Consider the following 20,209-nt stretch of genomic DNA (forward strand, 5'->3'; position numbering starts at 1 on the left):
GAGCCACAGCAGTGACAACACCGAGTCCTTAACTGTTAGGCCACAGGGAACTCCCAGAATCCGACTTTATATCATTATTAATGGTGTACTACAGGAGAAAGGAATTCAAGCTAGAAAATGCATTCTTGGATAACTATCAGACATGGGTTCTCCGTTACTTTTTTTTTTTTCTGTTTAAACCTCTGGTTCTGACTGAGCTGCTTTAAGAACAAAATATTTACTATGCTCACAAGAGCACCAGATCAAATTACCTGAGCATGAAAAACACACCAAAAGACATACACTCATATCCAAATAAGTATCCAAACAACATCAAGCAACACAGTACTTTAAATGCTTTTCTTATAGAAAAATCTCAAAATTTCAAACATATACAAAAATAGAGAAAATAATCTAGTCCTATGTATCTATCACCTATCTTCAATTTACAACTCATAACCAATATTGTCTCATCTAAACACTCACATTCACCACCCTACCCCCATTATTTTGAGGCAAATCCTAGACATTGGATCATTTTAATCTGTAACTATTTTAGTATGCATATCCAACAGAAAACAACACTCTTTTTAAAAAAAAAATTGTAATAACATTTGAAAGATGAAATACCACTACAACATCTAAAAAATTAATAAGTCCTTAAAATTCAATGTTCTTGGGCTAAAGAATTCTACCAGCAAGAGTACTAATTCTACCCAAAAGACGACCATGCTGCTTAGGCCACTTGGATCTTAATTAATACTATTTAATGACCACCTTCATGGACAGCTATCAGTGGGCACAGAGATAAGAAAGGGAGGAGGGGGATTCAACTACTTGCCTCATTTCCTCCTGGAAGCCTGTTCATGTGGACCAGCTGACCTTGATCATCCAACACGAGCTCAGTGTACGTCAGCATGTCAGAAGGCAGAGGGGGCGATGGGAGGTATGCTTGAGTGGACATAGACTCCCAGAGTTTGATCAGGGACTAAAGAAGGAGAGACGTTTGACTAATCAGTAACAACTATCATTTCAACATGGACAAAAATAAATATCATGATACGGTCAATGTAGTTTCGCTTTTCCTCTTCCAAGTGTTCTGCCAAGCCCCTACGCTTGTTACAGCTCTCATTCTCAGTTAAAACAAATTCGTAATTATTTTTCACAAAATGTTTTTTTACACGCCAAAAATCACTTTTCTAACAAGGTCAAACTACTGAGTTATCGAGAATCAGCATAAGAGCATTAACAAGCACAATGGCCCTAATGATATGCCAGGAAAATTAAAATGAAAAACTAAATAAGTAGCATCAATCCCTCTCACAAAAAGGAAGAAAAACCCTCAAGAAACTTGGCCATAGAAGAATGACCAGGAGGGTGATATAACACCCAACTTATAGAAAGAAAACCCAAGAACACAAGAGTAGAGTCTGCACTAGAGGTTCAGGCAAACTTCTTTCTAGTTTCTGTTCAAAGCTACAGGCCCACACACAGGAATCAGCCCACTGGAGGTGTACACCTGCTTATGACTGTGCAGATGAATTCTGCTCAAATTTGAAAAAACAGACACACCTATCACTTGAAAACCATTTTGATTTCCATTTCCAACTTCATTTTATCAAAACAAATGCTGCATGAAGTGGGAACTGGTTCAGGTGTTTCTTTGCTTGCCTCGAAGCAACACTTAAAGCCAGTATGACTCATTCATACCTATAAGTCCAAATCACTGTATTTATGTCTATTCTATAGGAAGAATTATGTAGAATGTGATTTCTGTTTATAGCACTGGCTTTGGGAAACAGAATCAACACTCAACTTCTAGGCTAACAATGCCAGGAATACTGAATGAAGATAGCTATGTTTCAAGAGAGAGAGATCTTATAAACAAATGGATGTGTAGAGGAAATCTTTTGTATTTCTGAATATCACAGGAATTACAGACTATTTACTAAGACCATGTATTTTACTTTATTAAAATTCAAATATGGTAATACTGGTATTATTGACCAGAAGACTTGGAAAAATCCTATATTCATAGTTTTTTTTTTTTTTAGGACAAATTTAGCATTCTTTTGATACTTTATTCCTTATCTGCTGCATTTTCTGTTGGTGATATACTTTTCTTGCCTTCTATTGATGGAAGAAAAATCTGTAGCCTAGAGATGATTCACCATACAGATCAAAGGAATTTATTTTCATATAGAGGATGAGATTCATAACGTCATATTTTCTCATGCTAGTTTTTATTCGGCTATAATAAATCTCCCACAAAAGAACTGATACTTTAAACCGTATACAGTGAACTCTGTATCCATTTGTACATGGTATATACTGATTCTCATATTAACCTAGGCTATCAGTTAGAGACCCAGGTTATCTTGGAAAATAGGAAAATGAGGCTAGAATTTCAAACCTCTTTTTGATTTGAATACAGGCTGTAGAAACAGACACCTGAATGGAACTCCTCACAGAAGTCACTGTAATCTACTATCACAGGCATGTCATCCTAGTTTACTCTTTCCTACTCAATAAAGGCTTCTTCTTCTTATTTTAATTAAAGTATAGTTGATTTACAATTATTTCTTCATGGAGTTCCCGTCGTGGCGCAGTGGTTAATGAATCCAACTAGGAACCATGAGGTTGCGGGTTCGGTCCCTGCCCTTGCTCAGTGGGTTAATGATCCAGCGTTGGCGTGAGCTGTGGTGTAGGTTGCAGACGCGGCTCAGATCCCGCGTTGCTGTGGCTCTGGCGTAGGCCGGTGGCTACAGCTCCGATTCAACCCCTAGCCTGGGAACCTCCATATGCCGTGGGAGCGGCCCAAAGAAATAGCAAAAAGACAAAAAATAAATTAAAAAAAAATTATTTCTTCAATTTCTATTGTATGCCAAAGTGACCCAATCACACCCAGTTCCCTATACTGTACAGCAGGGTCCCGCTACCGATCCATTCCAGAAATAACAGTTTGCATGCAAAAACCCTGAACTACCTGTCCATTCCACACCCTCTCCCCTCCCCCCAGGAACTCCAAGCCTGATCTTCTTGGCCATGATCTGTTTCTGTTTTGTAGGTAGGATCATCTGCGCCATATTTTAGATTCTACCAATAAGTGATATCATATGGCATTTGCCTTTTTCTTCCTGGCTTACTTCACTTAGTATGAGACTCTCTAGTTCCATCCATGTTGCTGCAAACATTGATTATCTTTATCTTTTTTAATGGCTGAGTAGGATTCCATTGTATATATATGTACCACATCTTCAATAGAGGCTTCTACCCTCACCATGCCTCTTGTTAATTTATAAAGAACCATCCAACATCTGAGCTGGCAGTCACAGTCCCAAAAGAGATAGAAATGTGAATATGTCAAGATATTTGTGGCCCTTTGGGAGTGCCCTATTCCAGTTTAAGCTGCTCTTGATGAAAATTCAGGAACAACCTTGCCTGTTTGGCACATGTCAAAGCCCCACCCAGTGAGCCACCTTTACCTGCCGAAACATCTCTGGGATATCATATATGTACGTTGTCCCTAAGGACTGTGCCTGGAACCTCTTTGATTGAAGTAGGTCTTTGGTCACATATGGAGTGTTGATTAACATTCCATGTAATGGTCCCTGTTTGTCTCCATATGCCTGAAACATGATCTGCAGGGAAAAAAGATGATAAGCAGAGTTAAAAGAGAGGGAAAAAAATCAGATTGGCTGCCTAGAGGGACTTTTTTTTTCATAAATGCTATTACTTTTCTTTTTCCTTCCTTTCTTCTTTTTCATGGCTGCACCCATGGCATATGGAGGTTCCTGGGCTAGGTGTTGAATTGGAGCTGCAGTTGCCTGCCTATGCCACAGCCACAGCAATGCCAGATCTGAGCCTCAACTGAGACCTATGGAAATGTGGGATGCAAGCCGCATCTTCGACCTACGCTGCAGCTTGCAGCAACGCCAGATCCTTAACCCACTGATGAGACCAGGGATTAAATCCTATCCTCACAGTCAGGTTCTTAACCCACTTGGCCACAACAGGAACTCAGGAAATGTCATTTCCTTTTTCTTTTATGGCCGCACCTGAGGCATATGGAAGTTCCCAGGCTAGGGGTCTAATCAGAGCTGCAGATGCTGGCCTACACCACAGCCATGGCAACGCTAGGTCTGAGCCACATCTTCGACCTACACCACAGCTCATGGCAATGCCAGATCCTTTAACCCACTGAGCAAGGTCAGGGATCGAACCCACATCCTCGTGGATACTAGTCAGGTTCTTAACTCATTGAGCCACAATGGGAACTCCACACAAGCGCTGTTTGGAGAATTGAGTAGCTAAGATGTGCCTCTTATCTTGGGTACATGGTGCTCTCATCTCTCTACAGATTAACCAACTCCAAAAAATGGCATGGAACCAACCACACATTGCAGGATGCTCTCACACAGCGTAAGTTTCACATTTCTGAGACTGACAATGCCTGCCTTCTAAAGTGACTTGAATCCCATATCATTCAGAAACGAAGTATGTCAGCTAACCAAGTAAGCTGTCCAAGTATTAAGTTGAGGGATAGCTATGCACTAAAGAGAATTCTGTTCTTTCCCCAATGGCAGAAGGCCAGGTCAAAGCTCTACCAGGCCATCTGTACTTTAGTCTATTTGATTAGAAGGTGCTCCATACAAAGCTTCAAAGATTTCTGCCACGAGTGGATTTCATCCATCCATCTAGCTAGCTAATTCTTTTTAGTTCATAAGAGACAGCTTATAGTAAAAATACATACATATATATTTTACTAAATTATATATAATATATATTTCCACTGGTATACTATGTCTACAACTAGCAAATAGCTCCTGCAATACTTATATTGTCACATAATAAAATCACATCAGTTTTTAATCATTTTAACTCAAACATTTCTAAAAGAGTACTTGATATTTCATATAGTTTTATTTGCTTATGAATATTTATGAGGGATGCCATTATTACAATTCAATTAATATTTATTGAGTGCCCAGAAGTTGTATGACTCTAAACTAGGCACTTTATGCATGCGGAGATTCCCAATGCAGTGCACACAAACGGAGATTGGGGTGTGAGGGTATGTGTGTACACTCACGTATACATTCAGGCCTAAAACATACAAGCTTAAGTCTACCATTAATGAATAGATTTGCAGACCCGCTCAACAGGCATCAGAAGAGAATTAAGTACTTTCCTAAATCCTGCGTATATTTCAGCTAAGTGAATCCTTACCCCTTTAGATCAGAGGAACAAACATGTTCTACTGATTTGTCAATCAGGTCCTACTGTGGGCAAAATTTGTCTCGGTCTGCTTAAAACCTCCCAGTCCTCTTCCACGTGACCAAAGGTGAAAGGCATCAGGTGAGAGGCAGACTGAGCAATGTCTTGGTAATGTGAGAGGTAGAAACAGTAATGTTTTAAGAGATTCAAAGTGTTAATGAGGCCAGGGTGTTAGGACGTGAAGACTGGACTTAGAGGAGAAAACCCAAATCAAAACAAGAATAAAGGAGCAAAAACAGTAGGTTCTTGCAACTACATTCCCGTCTATTAGGCAAGACAAGACCTGTAGGTGCAGTTTTGCCAAGGTCTGGAAATAAAGTTAGGCTGGGAATTTAAGCAACAAAACAGTGAGGACTGAGAAAAGGGTTAGAGAAAGCCCTCTTAAGGTACTTTCATTGCTCTATGGCAAACAGTTTGGCTGATTCTTATAAAATTAAACATACACTTATTATGACCCAATAATTACACTCTTAAGTATTTACTTGAAGAAATGAAAAGTACCTATGCAAATATTTATAAATGAATATTTATAGCAGCTTTATTCATAATGGCCCAAACTGAAAAATAAAGTCTCAAATGTCCACTGACAGGTGCATAAATATAAGAATTTTGATATATCCATAAAATGGAACTCTACTAGGCAGTGAAAAGGAAGATACTCATAATCCATGTAACATGGATGAATTTCAAAAACATCACATTGAGCAAAAGAAACCAGACACAAAGTAGTGCATATTGTCTAATTTCACTTATATGAAATTCCAGGACAGGCAAAACTACTCTGTAATAATGGGAAGCAGATCAGTGGGTGCCTTTGGCTGGGGATGGTGCCATTTTACCTTTGACTGAAAAGAAGAACAAGAGAGCTTTTGAAGGAGTCAAGTGTTCTCTACCATTGACGGTGGTTATGCAAGTGTATACAATTTTAGAATGAACTCTACACATGAGTACTTTTTGATATGTATGCTGTATCTCAATAAAGATGATTTCAAAATGTCTACTTCCCTCTTCCACTACACATTGGAAATTAACTTATGCAGTGGAGTATTCAAACCTCCACAACAATGACTGCCTGACATCAGTGGGTTTCTTTTTTTTTTTTTTTGGCTTTTTAGGGCCACACCGCAACTTTTGGAAGTTCCTAGGCTAGGGGTCGAATCAGAGCTGTAGCCATTGGCCTACACCACAGCCACAGCAACCCACAGCAATGTGGGAACTGAGCCGCATCTGTGACCTGTACCACCATTCGGGGCAACACAGGATCCTTAACCCACTGAGCGAGGCCAGGGATCAAACCGGCATCCTCATGGTTACCAGTCAGATTTGTTTACACTGCACCACAACAGGAATTCCCTTCCACATCAGTGTTTGTTACAACTAACAGCACAAAGACGACATAAGAAAAATAAAACAGAAAGGAAATGCAAGCCAGTTAACCTTGCTCTTTGTTGGCAGAAAGAATAAAAAATTATTCTGGAGCAAGATGCTGATAGCAATGGATAGAACTGTAAAGCCTCTGAATGGTCACTTATCTATGTGATCTATGTTAATTCCATTTTCTACTATAATGGCCATAGGAATTTAAAAAATTGGTAAAGGGTATGTTTTACAAGTTCATGAAAATATGTACACATTTTACATATCACACACCTTTCACCGAGGTCATCAAAAGGGCTTCTCTTGGAAAACAATCTCTGACCTGACACAGTCTGCTCCTTTAAGACCATGTACTTATTTTATGATGGCACAAACCATAATCATATAATGGAGAAACTAATTACCTGGCTTCTTCCAACATGATGTAAATTTCTGGAGAAAAGCGATCACTTTTTATCTTTGTATCCATACTGCTTGATACACTATATGTGGTCAATAAGTGTGAAATCAATGAACAAATGAATGAATGATACATATGCTTCTACATTGTTTTAAATTCATATAACAACCCACTAGAGCAAAGAAAGGGCAAAAACAAAATTGGCAATAAGCCTCAAGTAGGCTTAGAGATGCCAGAACAGAGTCAGGAGCCATTCTCTTTGTGGGCTCCTTTGTCCATCTATGGGCTCCCGAGGGCACATGTGGCAGTGGCTGCTGAATCCCAACTCAAGAACCTGAGGGAGACCTTCAGGGCTTCCTAAATATGCAGAGTCCATGGCAAGAGGGGTGTTCCCTCAGGCTAAAGGCAGCTCATTCACTCTTTCAGATACTTATTCAGTGCTTATTTTGTGCCAGGCCCAGGACTAAACCCTGATGGAAGGCATCTGCGTCTTTCATGCCCCTGTGTCACCGCTAGCCAGCATGTGGGAAATCTAAGAGCTTTCTAATAAAAGAAAAGAGAGAAAAAAAAGGTAGTTATGAAGAACAAACATATTTATCAAAAACGTTAAAAATCTCAAGTGGCCATCTTATTTTTCACAAGAATAGACCTGCCTTGAAGCCACTGTAGAAGTTAATTAAAAACATCCCTGCCCATGGAAAGCTTTGACTGAAAATGTCTTTAAGGTTGTCCTGAAAAACATCAAATGCAGCAAAAATTATTGAATTCTCTTTCTCTTGCTCACCCCTTGCACTCCTGTATGCACTTTCTCTCTGTTTTAACTGCTCACTTCTCACAGGATAGATTTCTCTGGCCATCTAACTGGGAATCAAAGCACAAGCTGAAAGGTCACTCTGACAATGGTCCAAACCCAGAATTTAAAAATCCACCTTTAAAATACTGGCGAAACTGTCTTTTCCTACTGCTGTTTCCAGATTTCCAGGACATAGATAAAAACAAGAGACTCATAATCTCGTCCTATCACGCAGTGTATAGAACAGGCTGAAACCTTGGTGTACACATACTAGAGCAAGTTCATCCTTTAGTGAGAAGTAAGGCACTTCCCAAGTTCAGGCCAGAAAACTAAAATCAATATCCCAGTTCTTAAAAAAAATGTGAGCAATGGTGAACCAACTTAAATCCAGTAGAAACTAAGGTGGCAAAATAGACTAAAAGGGAATTCTCTGTTATCATAGAACCAGTCTATTCAAAAAGTCACTTTCCATTTCCACATTCTCAGTTTTTCTATCTGAAAAATGGGTTAAAGTTTGCTACTGTGCTCTTCACGGATATATGATACTATCAACTCTTTGAAGGGAAGATAATGTATGTAAATGGAATAAAGAGTAAATAAGGAGCTCCTGCCGTGGCGCAGTGGGTTGCAAATCTGACTGCAGAAGCTCAGGTCGCTGCAGAGGTGTGGGTTTGATGTCGGCCTGGTGCAGTGGGTTAAAGGATCCCGCATTGCGACAACTGTGGCGTAGGTCACACCTATGACTCAGATTCACTCCCTGGCCCAGGATCTTCCATAAGCCATGGGTGCAGCCATAACATTTTTTTTAAAAAGGCAAATAAGATAAAGGCACTACTTGATGTTGCTCAAGATATTATTATATTATGTTGAAATTTTCCTTCTTTCAGATATTTCACATTCAACAATTCTCCTTTCCTTAGTTGCCAATAAGTGGTCTAACTAGGCCGAAAATAGGAGCAAGGACAAATCAGATCAGAAAAGACAAGATTGCTCGAGTAGTCCAATGCCCTCTAAAAAAGAGCGCTAAGCTGCACAATTACCTCTGGAGTCAGGGTCACGTGGCACCTTTAGGGCTCACCATTATGTGACCAAAGGTTGGAGGTTTCACAGCATCCCTGATAAGGACAGAGGCATATCTTACAAGGCAAATGAAGTGTTTCAAATTCATACAACCATTTAAGCTGATAGAGGCTGGCCCCACTAGGTCAAACGATGGGGTCTGTGGGTTTGGGTATGCCGTGACAAGGATAAGTGGCTTCTCTGTAGGACCGAATCAAACTTTGAGGGGCCTGCTTGGCTACTGTACCTGTGCTGTCCTGGAGTCAGTCACTTCCTTGTACAGGCTGATATCCAAGTAATAGCCAGACTCGTTTGTCAGGAAGAGGCGGATGGGAATTGCTTTCCCAGTTGGTGTCAGGCGAATGTTGATTTTCAGTTCTGCCTGGAGGACGCGTAATTTCCACAGCCGGCTTCCATAGCGCATTACCATGCTCCGCACAGATTCCTCAATCTGACACAGACACATCACCAAGCACAAAACTTAAATACCTTGTAACCAGGACCTGTTTCAGGTCTGCCCGTCTTTGGGAAGGGAAGAATGGGAAAAGACGCTGGTTTCTAGAGATGTGTACTCCATGTCTTCCTCCCCAAAAGGCACTTTCTCCCCAACCCTACTCTTGCTTAGAACAAGTCAGGGACCATTTGATGCTGGCCTGGCATTTGAGTGGTTTTCTTTGGCTCACAACACCCACATCCGTGCAACTCCCTTCCCCTTTCCCAATTATATTCATATTCTATGTCAAAGATCTGCAATATCTAAAATTACAAGCCATGGGATTTAAGAGAAAGCCCCAAATAAGAATAAAATCTCAAGTTAAACAGCTATTAAGCAGCATTTATATGCATGGTAACTATGTTTCATTGTACTTACAGGACCTTAAATCAACATAGCAATTACCACCGTGAGCTTTTTTTTCCATACAATTTTATTAAACTTTATAATATATGCCTCTTGGTAAATTGCACAAATTAAAGAAAGGCAATTTGCAGGTGGTGCTAGAATGTTCTCTCTAAACAGAGCTCTGAAGCATGGTCATTGCCAGATCCAGCTGGGACTTAAGTAGATGGAGCAGATGTTCCCTAGCTGCTCTAAGCTTTATACCAAGGCAGCTTAGTTCTCCTGGTTTGCAGGGTTTGGCAAGTTACTTTAACCAAACGGCCTTAGGTGTGATTTTTCCTTATTAGCATACCAAATTAAAAAATCAAAAAAAAAATTTTTTTTCCCATTATGGCTATAGGCAGCTAGGAATACTATTCAAAATTAATCTTTTCTTTACAAAATATCTCTCTAAAATGCTTTCTCCATTTCTTAGAAAATCTAAAAACAAACAAAAATTTCATACCACCTTTCTTTTTGTGGCTCTTCAGAAGCACATGCCCCCCTCCCTCCTGTAATTTGCTTCTGTTCCAAAAAATTTTAGGTTAAAATTACTCTCTATTCCCACACTAGTGGGTTAACCAAGAGATATCTAGCTATTCTTTTCTCAAGGGAACAAAAGTCAACAATGCTAAATACAGGAAATTGACTGCTATCTATAATTGGAAAGACCTGAGCCAGGGTATGTGGGCGTTTGGAATAGAAACAGAAAGGCTGACAGCAAAAATTTATGGAGAAATGGTAAGTCATAACTATAAGTATATATAGTTATATATACAGTGTCCAGTCCAGCTTTTAAATCTTCTAGCTTCATTAGTCCCAGAATATTTAGGAGAACCTTAACTTAAACTAGATGATGAGACTTCATGAAACTCAATGAAGAGTCCTGTCCTTGGCTTGACAGTCAATAATTTGGAGTCTTGAAGAAAAAAAGTAGAAAGTGATTTCTCAGGTCTTAGATACTAAGTTCAAAAAGCAAAAGTCCATGCCTACAAGTGATCTTGAGAAAGGGATATACTGGCTCTTTTTCAAATTCCCCAGTACTGTGATAGAAAGGGGTTAGAGGGAGCAGAAACAGAACAGCCTGTCTCTATTACCCCTGGGATAAAAGGTCAAGTACTGAATATCACCTTGTTTTCTTCCCTTAAATGATATGGAATGCATTTTAAAACAGAGCCTCAGGGAAGAAAACATACATAACATATGCGGAATTCCATATCAACTGAATTCTCTGTGGAAAAATACTAAAGAGAAGAGGTTAGACACTTTGGGGAGGTATATTACCTAAGGCCACCAGTTAACACTTAGCAAAAAGAGGCCAGTAATTTTGCCAAAATTCTCAATAATAACAATGTTAGTTATGCCAAATGAGAAATACCAGAGAATTAAATAAAATAGGATGGCTATCATGGCAAAATAACTTAAGAACAGGTTATCAACAGAAGAAGAGGAAGAGGCTTGGTATTTTTGTATTGCGTATACGTGACCAGCAGGATACCATCACACCACCTTCGGTTTTAAGGTCCGCTTTCAATGGTTATATCAAATTTTCGACACCATCCCTGAAACCCGGTCCTACAAGCTTTCTGTTATCTTTAAAGATCAAGGGTTCAACCAGCTGACCAAGTATAAATAAACATGACTGAATCGCTCTGCCTATGTTGGTGAGTGCTGGGAGAGCAGCTAAGGAGAAATGTACCTTTGATGGGTCCATGATGACTGTAGGCACAAAGTTTAGGAAGATGTGGTTGCAGTCGGTCCGGACATTTGTATTGTTAAAAGCGACTTCCAACTCATCCATAGCTTCTAGGAGCAGCCGTTCCCCTTCATTTTGTAGATACTCAAAGGAGGCTTCCTACACAGGAAGAAAATCACCAACAACATTGATGTTTTGTTTTAATTTTCTATTTTTTAGCCACACCCGTGGCATGAGAAAGTTCCCAGGCCGGGGATCAAACTTGCACCACAGCTGCAACCAGAGCTACAGTGGTAACAACACTGGATCCTTAACCCGCTGAGCCACCAGGGGATTCCTAATGTGTTTTAAAAGAGACTGTAAAGAAACAGCTGTTATAAGGACATAAGCAGTAGTTATGCCATGAGTCACAAGGCACCTGCTGCAGGTGTTATCTACCTTTCTTCCTAGGGTCTACCCAGTGACCACAGGCAGCAGGGGCAGGCAAGGGTCACATAAAGAGTTCCTGCCAGCCCCTCCTCCTGCTTCTCATGTGCCATTTCCTTACAGTGGGTGGAGAAGCTAGGCATAGCCTAGAGCTGCAACCCCACTGTTACATCTCACACATGTCAGACAGAGCAGTTGAGAAAGGAAGTCTGTTTAGAAAGGAAAAGTTGAAGAAAGGTTATGGCTATGGGATGCAGTGATAACTAACACAACAGCAAGCACCTTGCTATGTAAAGAAAACACCCCCTTCTGTCACATTTACCATGGGGTCACCTCTAACTTTTCTCCTTATCTTCTGTCATCAGCGAACGCTCTTCGTGATTTTTCTGTTAGCATGCCTTTCCTTTTCTCAAGTGAGCACTATCATGCTTCCATTACCAAGAAAAAGCAAATGAATAGGGGGGAAAGCCCTTTACTACATGGCATATTTACTTCTGAGAGAGAAATGGCTCTGATTTCTGCTGGTTATTGGGAGAGTAGGGTAAAAGGGAACAGGAGCCTTGATTCAAAAAATGAAAAACTTAATTTCTTTTTTTGTCTTTCCTAGGTTGGTACCCTCGGGATATGGAGGTTCCCAGCTAGGGGTCTAATCAGAGCTGTAGCCACCGGCCTACACCAGAGCCACAGCAACATGGGATCCAAGCCGCATCTGCAACCTACACCACAGCTCACAGCAACACTGGATCCTTGACCCACTTAGCAAGGCCAGGGATCGAACCCGCAACCTCATGGTTCCTAGTCGGATTCGTTAACCACTGAGCCACGACGGGAACTCCTTGATTTTTTTTTTTTTTAAATTGCAGTTGATTCACAATGTTGTGTTAATTTCTGCTGTACAGTAAAATGATTCAGTTATACATACATATACACTCTTTTTTTTCTAATTCTTTTCCATTATGGTGTCCATATTCCCTGTGCTATACAGTAGAACCTTATTGTTTATCCGGTCTATATACAATAGCTTACATCTGCTAACCCCAACCTCCCACTCCATCCCTCCCCTAATCCCCTTCCCCTTGGCAACCACGAGTCTGTTCTCTGTAAGTCTGTTTCTGTTTCATAGATAGGTTCCTTTGTGCCATATTTTAGATTCCACATCTAAGTGATATCATATGGTAATTGTCTTTCTCTTTCTGACTTACTTCACTTAGTATGAAAATCTCTATGTTCATCCATGTTACTGTGAATGACATTGTTTCATGCCTTTTTATGGCTGAGTAGTATTCCACTGTATATATGTACCACATCTTTTATATCCATTCATCTGTCAATGGACATTTAGGTTGTTTCTGTGTCTTGGCTATCATCAACAGTGTTGCTATGAACATAGGGGTGCATATATCTTTTTGACTTGTGGCTTTGTCTGGATATATGTCCAGGAGTGGGACTGCTAGATCATACAGTAACTCTATCCTTAGAGGAAAACCTGTTTTAACCATGCCTGTTTCTTGGTCCCTTCTCTCAGGGATAACTTTCCATTAAAGTACAGCACCCACCTTGGTGACCAGATCAGAATGTCTGATGATTGCACGAACAAAGAACCTGTAGTCTGTCACTTCTGTGCCCACTTCCACCTTGGCTGCCCCAAGGTACAGGTGCATCTTGTGATTAGCACATGGGATGGCAGTGAGGTCAAAATTTCTCATCCGGTTCAGCTCTAACTGGAAAGCTAGGGCAGGCTCCAGGTGACGATAGATACGATCTTCCTCAAACTGAACAGAGGAATTGGAGGAGAAAACCGCTCACAGGAGGCAGTTACAGAATTATATTATGAAAGTGTATGTAGGAGAGATGCTTAAAAATAGAAACAGAAGCCTGTGATGTGCTAATGAGCCAAAAAAAGGAGTTACATACAAGGAAAATGCTATAGTTCACATAAGATTAGGCACTAAAGTACCTATTTACTTCACAAACTTTCATCATGTATGCTTTTTTACTAGAAATGCTCTCCATTAAAAACAAACAAAAAACATCAAATTCCCTCAGAACTCCTAGAGCATTTAAAGCCTTCATAATTCATTTATTACAATTAACCAGACTACTCCATAGTAATATCTATTTCACATACCAGTATTTTGGTTTTACCCAACTAGTCTAAAATGCTTTCGAGCAAGACCCACATCTCATACTCTTATCATTTCTGTCAGAGTAAAAAGGACACATTAAATACTTGGAAAACAAACATCATACAATTAAAAAAAATAGAAATACTTGGCTTTGTAATATTCTATATTCATACATATGTAAGTATTTATACATCTTTTTTAAGAAGTTGTATTTATACCTACTGAATGTTTTGCTGAAACCAGGCATGTTTAGAATACACACCAATTGCATGAATGGAGAGAGCCAAAAACATGAGCAGGTAGTAGGAAGAAACTGGTCTGAAATTCTGTATTTTCAAAGTGAAGACAAATATACCTAAACAAGACCTGAGGATAAATGAACTGCCAGGTGACAAGAATAATCATACTAAATATGCAGTCCTTTAATATTACATCATTGGGGTTATCCTCAGGCATAGGGATGATTTTGGAAGTTACTGCCTTCTTGGGGTAGGTGAATACATTTGATTGCTTCTAAAACCAAACTCTTGCAGAAGGGAGCCTTCTTTAATTCTAAGACACATGTTAGGCACAGGGAAGCATAAGTTCAGTTAGAGAAGGGAGAATGGCAAGAAGAACATATGGCAAAGATAAGCCCCTCTTGGGCTTTTAAGCAAAAAACAAAAGATTAAAAAACAGGGGAAGTCAATCCTTACCTTATCCCTTGCTCGGAATGTGAAAAATTTAGGGAATTCTCTCTGCGTTAAAGAAAGGGAAAACGTGTCAGTCCTTCATAGATATGGCTCTTTGGGGATAAACACACAGCACAGAAGCAGTCAAGCATCTAGAAGACAGTTTCCTAGAAAACATGCTCCTTACCTAAGCTTAGCCTGGGGAATATGAACGGTCCTCTGGGTAACCGTCACTTTGATCCCACTTAGAAATGTGAACATCACCACACCATTAGCCTAACTTTAGTAGCTACCCCTCCCCAGGGGGAAAAAAATAGTATTTTTTTCATTTCCCAAGTGAAAAAAGTCTTCTTGGGGGTTGCTCTTGGCAGGATCTGGCCAATAAGACCAATACACCCTTATGCTGCAGCACTATGGTAGTAGTTACTGGACTGATTTCCCAAGGTTCTCCTTAAGGAACTCTTAAAATGTAAACTAGCCAGACAGCATAGAATCCCCAATGTTTTGTTTTGTTTTTTTTCCACATTCACGCTCAAGTCAATAATTTCAAAGGTTTAAACAATTACATTTTGAGACCAAAAAAAAAAAAAAGTAGGAGATGTTACTTTGGTCGCTACCCCTATACGTGATAGGAAAGAATGGGGTGGAACTGGTGAACTTATAATCATTAGGTCTTCCTGCTCTTTTGCAGGGCATTACACAAGAAAGCAACCAATTTACTAGAACCTTATTAATTAACAAAGATGAATTCAATTAGCAGAGTCCATTAGTTTCTGAAATTTAACTTATTAACACCAAATACCCCTGTTTCTCGGATGGGAAGCTCCACTGGCAATGCTGGAATCAAGTCATTACTATCTGTCTCTATAGGAGGTTTCATTAGGCATCTTCTTCATTATGAGCGCAATGTAATCAACCACTTATTGGTACAAGGCAGAGAGATCAAGACTAGCTGCCTTAAATACCCCTCAATGAACTTCAGGAACCATGAAGGAAACATGAACTGAAAGCCCTCTTTCTAAAAGCCCTCTTTCTAGGTGGCAGGTGCTTTTGTTTGCTGTCCCACTGAATGCTCTCAACAACCTCTCCAGGTAAGTAGAGTGACCCCATTTCACAGCTCAGGAACCCTCAGTCAAGTGATGCCCAGGATTGCAGAGCCACAAGGGACTTTGGGTCTCTCAAATGCCAGAATCCAGGACCTTTCATCTCTACCACTCTACCTCTGGAGTGTAGGGCGTTAAACACCTTTCTATTCTTGTTAAAATCCAAATTCCTTACTTAGAGGACTTCTCTTCGAAGAAATCAAATAGAAAAAAAAAAGAAAACAAAAAGAAATGCAGACTTTAAAGAAAAAAGCAAAAAAAAAAAGTGAAACTCATGGTTCTCAAATTTACTGAGAATTTCTTGAATACCTTCCACAGGTCCTATGCCTCACCTTAACTATGGCTTGCACAGTTAATAAATCGTTTTATATTTCCTTAGCATTTTAACTGCAAAACAGCATTTAACAGGCTCCTAGGAGCTTGTTTAGCAAGGCTGGGAAACCACTTGTCCAGGCTTGGGTCTTTAGAAGCGGGTTTTACACCACGCTGATCTTTTACTGATGATCTAATTCCCCCGAATGACAGTGAAGAGCATGAGGATGATTTCAAGGTTAAGTAGGAAGATGCCACGTTCGGCTGTCAGTAGATTTCATGCTCAGGGCTTTATACAGTCTAGTTTTGGTTTTATTCTTGAGAAGTATGGCTTTCAGAGCATTAGCTATAAAGTAACACAAGTTTAAAAAGGGTAACAAAATCTTTCCACAAAATTTTCTGACAGAAAAGTCAAGGAAAGCAATAATATAGTCTTTTAAGTATGTACTCTTCTATTCTGCCATAACTTTAATTAATTAACCAATTAATTATATTTTAATTGGTTATATTAACTATTAACTAAAATAGTTACTTGTATACCCTTTATTCAAGTGTGTACAACTGCAGGGATAAAATGATTTTCCTTCAAAAAATAACAATGGTAAAGTGCTTTCCTTACCACTAACCTAATTAGCAACTAGAATGCACAAAAAACAAGTGAATAGAAATATCTTTACTAGAAATAATGAAAGAGACAAAAATTCTTGGCAGAGGTGGGCAAAGACCACTAATCAGAAAAATCAGTTTCATTAAGGTTAGCTAAGAAGAGGCATTATGAGAGGACAAAAAAAGCAAATGTTTTTAACTTTTGAGTAAATTTTTCCGCTCCATAGTAAAGTCCTCAATTTAAGCATGAACCATTCAGAATGGAATATGGAAAGAACTTCCCGGCTATAGGAAAGCAGGATTAATGAGCCATCCTTCTGAAGATATGGAAATCTGAGGATTTTATAGAAAGTCACTTCTTTGGGCACTCAAAATTCACAGAAACATAGGAAACCCAGAAAAAAAAGAAATCCAAAAGTCTGACCTTATAGTTTTATTTTTATTATTTTTATTTTTGCTTTTTAGGGCCGAACCCACGGCACACGAAGGTTCCCAGGTTAGGGGTCAAATCAGAGCTACATCTGCCCGCCCACATCACAGCCACAGCAGTGCCAGATCCGAGCCTTGTCTTTGACCTACACCACAGCTCACAGCAATGACGGATCCTTAACCAGCTGAGTGAGGCCAAGGATGGAACCCACAACCTCATGGTTCCTAGTCGGATTCATTTCAGCTGCACCACGACGGGAACTCCCGATGTTACAGTTTTAGAAAATTCCTTCATCCTACCACATCCTCATACAGCCAATTTTTCCACTAACGGCATTCATGCTTATTCCATCACTAATGTAATTGCTTTCCAGGCATTCTACCAGTGTTATGGGCAAATATCATAATTGAATGTACACAAAGAAAAAAACCCTCTTAGTGTTCTGGTTCCAAAAAACAAAAGAATGCAACATTTCTCAGGAAGAAATTATACCCCTGCTGTGTTCTAATCAGCCAACCATCATCAAGACAATCAAAATAATTTGCCTAAATTAGCCAATCAAGACACCCTGCAAATCAGAGAATGTGAAAACCTGCAACAGAAAACATCATAGCTGATTATGATACTAATAATCGTGTTAAAAACCTAATGAGATGAAGAAATTGGAAGCTTGCTGGTGCAATTCTCTTTTACCTCAACACGCTGAGAACTAATTATATAGACTGTAATTAAAACAAAAACTCAAACCAAACCTTCTGAAAAACTAACAGTTGATCCACTAGCAAAGAGAACTACCAATTTTTTTCTAGCTTTATTGAGATATAATTGATATATCAATTTTTCAAAAGAAATGAACTACTAACCATGATAACTTTGATAGTGGGCTCTTCTTTCAGCACAAAAATATATAAAACATTTAATTTTAAAATAGGAGTCACTCTCATAAAATCAGCAAAACTACAATTACCTCCTAGGTAATTTATAGCAGATTTTTTTTTTGTCTTTTTGTCTTTTTGCTATTTCTTGGGCCGCTCCGGCGGCATATAGAGGTTCCCAGGCTAGGGGTCCAATCGGAGCTGCAGCCACCGGCCTACGCCAGAGCCACAGCAACGCGGGATCCGAGCCTCGTCTGCAACCTACACCACAGCTCACGGCAACGCCGGATTGTTCACCCATTGAGCAAGGGCAGGGACTGAACCCGAAACCTCATGGTTCCTAGTCGGATTCGTTAACCACTGTGCCACGATGGGAACTCCTATAGCAGAATTTTTAAAAATCTCATGCAATCTTACAAAAGGGGGGAAAAAAGGAAACTTGTAGATGCAAAACTGATTTAGACTTTCATCATGGCTTTTGGACCTAATGCTTTTGTTTAGGTGCAAAGGGGAAGAAATCCAGAAAGTGTGCATTTTAGTATCTTTAACAAAACTTTGCTGAAAATGATATGGAAAGCTTCAAAAAGTATAATGCTTATATTCCAATTAAAGAGCACTTTCTGCTGCACTTTTTGGAATTCTAGATCTGAAATGTGAGTAAAATGAATGACTTAATACTACATAAAACTGGAGAACTGGAATTCCCATTGTGGCACAGCATAAACAAATCAGACTTATATCCATGAGGATGTGCGTTCAATCTCTGGCCTCACTCAGTGGGTCAGGGATCTGTGTTGCCATGAGATGTGGTGTAGGTCAAAGATATGGCTCAGATCCTGAGTTGCTGTGGCTGTGGTGTAGGCCGGCAGCTACAGCTCTAGTTCCACCCCTAACCTAGGAACCTGCATGTGACTCGGGTATGACCCTAAAAAGCAAAAAACAAACATCCGAACCAACAAAACCTAGAGATATAACTGCAGAAATTCAAAGAGCCTGTTCTTTTCTTTTGAGGCTTCAGGTTTTTTTTTTGGTTTGTTTGTTTTCTTTTTAAATATGAAGAGGATATTTACAAGGATAGACTTGTTTTTCCTCAAACTTTCTGTTTAAATATCAAAGTTAAGCAGTTATTCAAGTCCCATCATGGGTATATTAGATTTAATTAGATCGTTATGGAAACCTACTCAACACCAGGCCTCTGTAATGCTGATGACCACTGCCTGCTCAGAAGAAAGGTCTCCAGGTTGAGCCAAAAGGCTTAGGCAGCAGCTGACATCCTAGTGGACAGCTCTCCAAGGACTGTATGATTAAACAATGAGGTTTTGGAAATAATCACAGCCTCCACTGGCATCTGAATAAACCCCAAACAATATTCACACTCTCTAGGAAGCTCCACTCTGCCTGGCCCTCGTTTGCCTTGTTCTGGTTCCGAAGTGGTCCGAGAGACGAAGGCTATGTAATTCCACCCCAGCCAACGCTATTCTTGAACCACACTTGGTAACCTTCCTCCTCTCCTTGCCCCCTCCTATGTGCCTTCTCTCTTCTACTCAATAACACAGGGATTTCACAGTGTGGAACGGGGAGGCTGCATACATCACAGTGGATTACCAAAAAGCCAGAGAGATCAAGGGATTCGTCTCTAACACTCCCGGAAAGCTTCCTCTTTTTCACACTACACTAACTATGGGGCAAGCGCACATCAGATGACATGACAGAGGCTAAGCATGCTTCAAGCTACCTCCAGCAGAGGAACTCAGAATAGCACCGTGACAGTGAGCCCTGGATTTGCACAACTCCTGCCAAGCCATCCTGGCTACTGCAGATCCTGGCCAGAGTTGAGTAAGAATTGCCCTTGCCCCCTGCATAACCACCGTTAGGTTCTTGGGGACCTAACATAAAAGCACCCCAAATTCTCTGCCATCCAATTCATCAAAGCAAATCCAGTCCACACCGAAACCTTAATGTTCTCTATGTCCTAAAGCAACATTTCTTCATGACAAATCGAGGCACTTGGTAATTTAACTGATTTCCCATTTGATGCCACTATACACAGAAACTGGACAGGGATTCCCAGGGAAGACCCCCTGCTGGGCTCATTTCCTAGCAGATTTTGCTTATACATGTCCCTCTTCAACCTAAATCCAGAAATATTAGGAGAGCAGGAAGGAAAAAATCTTTTAAAGCTGTAGACACATTCTAGAACAG

General features: G+C 39.9%; 1 protein-coding gene across 4 annotated transcripts in view; it reads right to left on the reverse strand.

Moving 5' to 3' along the window:
- ACACA (acetyl-CoA carboxylase alpha) overlaps positions 1-20,209 on the reverse strand; it is a 239,419-nt gene that overhangs the window by 86,770 nt on the left and 132,440 nt on the right. For all 4 annotated transcript variants that reach the window (XM_047758432.1, XM_047758433.1, XM_047758431.1 and 1 more), the window contains 6 exons: positions 14,706-14,747; positions 13,441-13,656; positions 11,462-11,617; positions 9,133-9,336; positions 3,465-3,620; positions 821-967 (listed from right to left, as the gene is read on the reverse strand). In XM_047758432.1, coding sequence (XP_047614388.1) covers positions 821-967; positions 3,465-3,620; positions 9,133-9,336; positions 11,462-11,617; positions 13,441-13,656; positions 14,706-14,747 — 921 coding nt within the window. The remainder of the gene's footprint in view (positions 1-820; positions 968-3,464; positions 3,621-9,132; positions 9,337-11,461; positions 11,618-13,440; positions 13,657-14,705; positions 14,748-20,209) is intronic.

This window comes from Phacochoerus africanus, chromosome 14, assembly GCF_016906955.1.
Source record: "Phacochoerus africanus isolate WHEZ1 chromosome 14, ROS_Pafr_v1, whole genome shotgun sequence".
Lineage (NCBI taxonomy): Eukaryota > Metazoa > Chordata > Mammalia > Artiodactyla > Suidae > Phacochoerus > Phacochoerus africanus.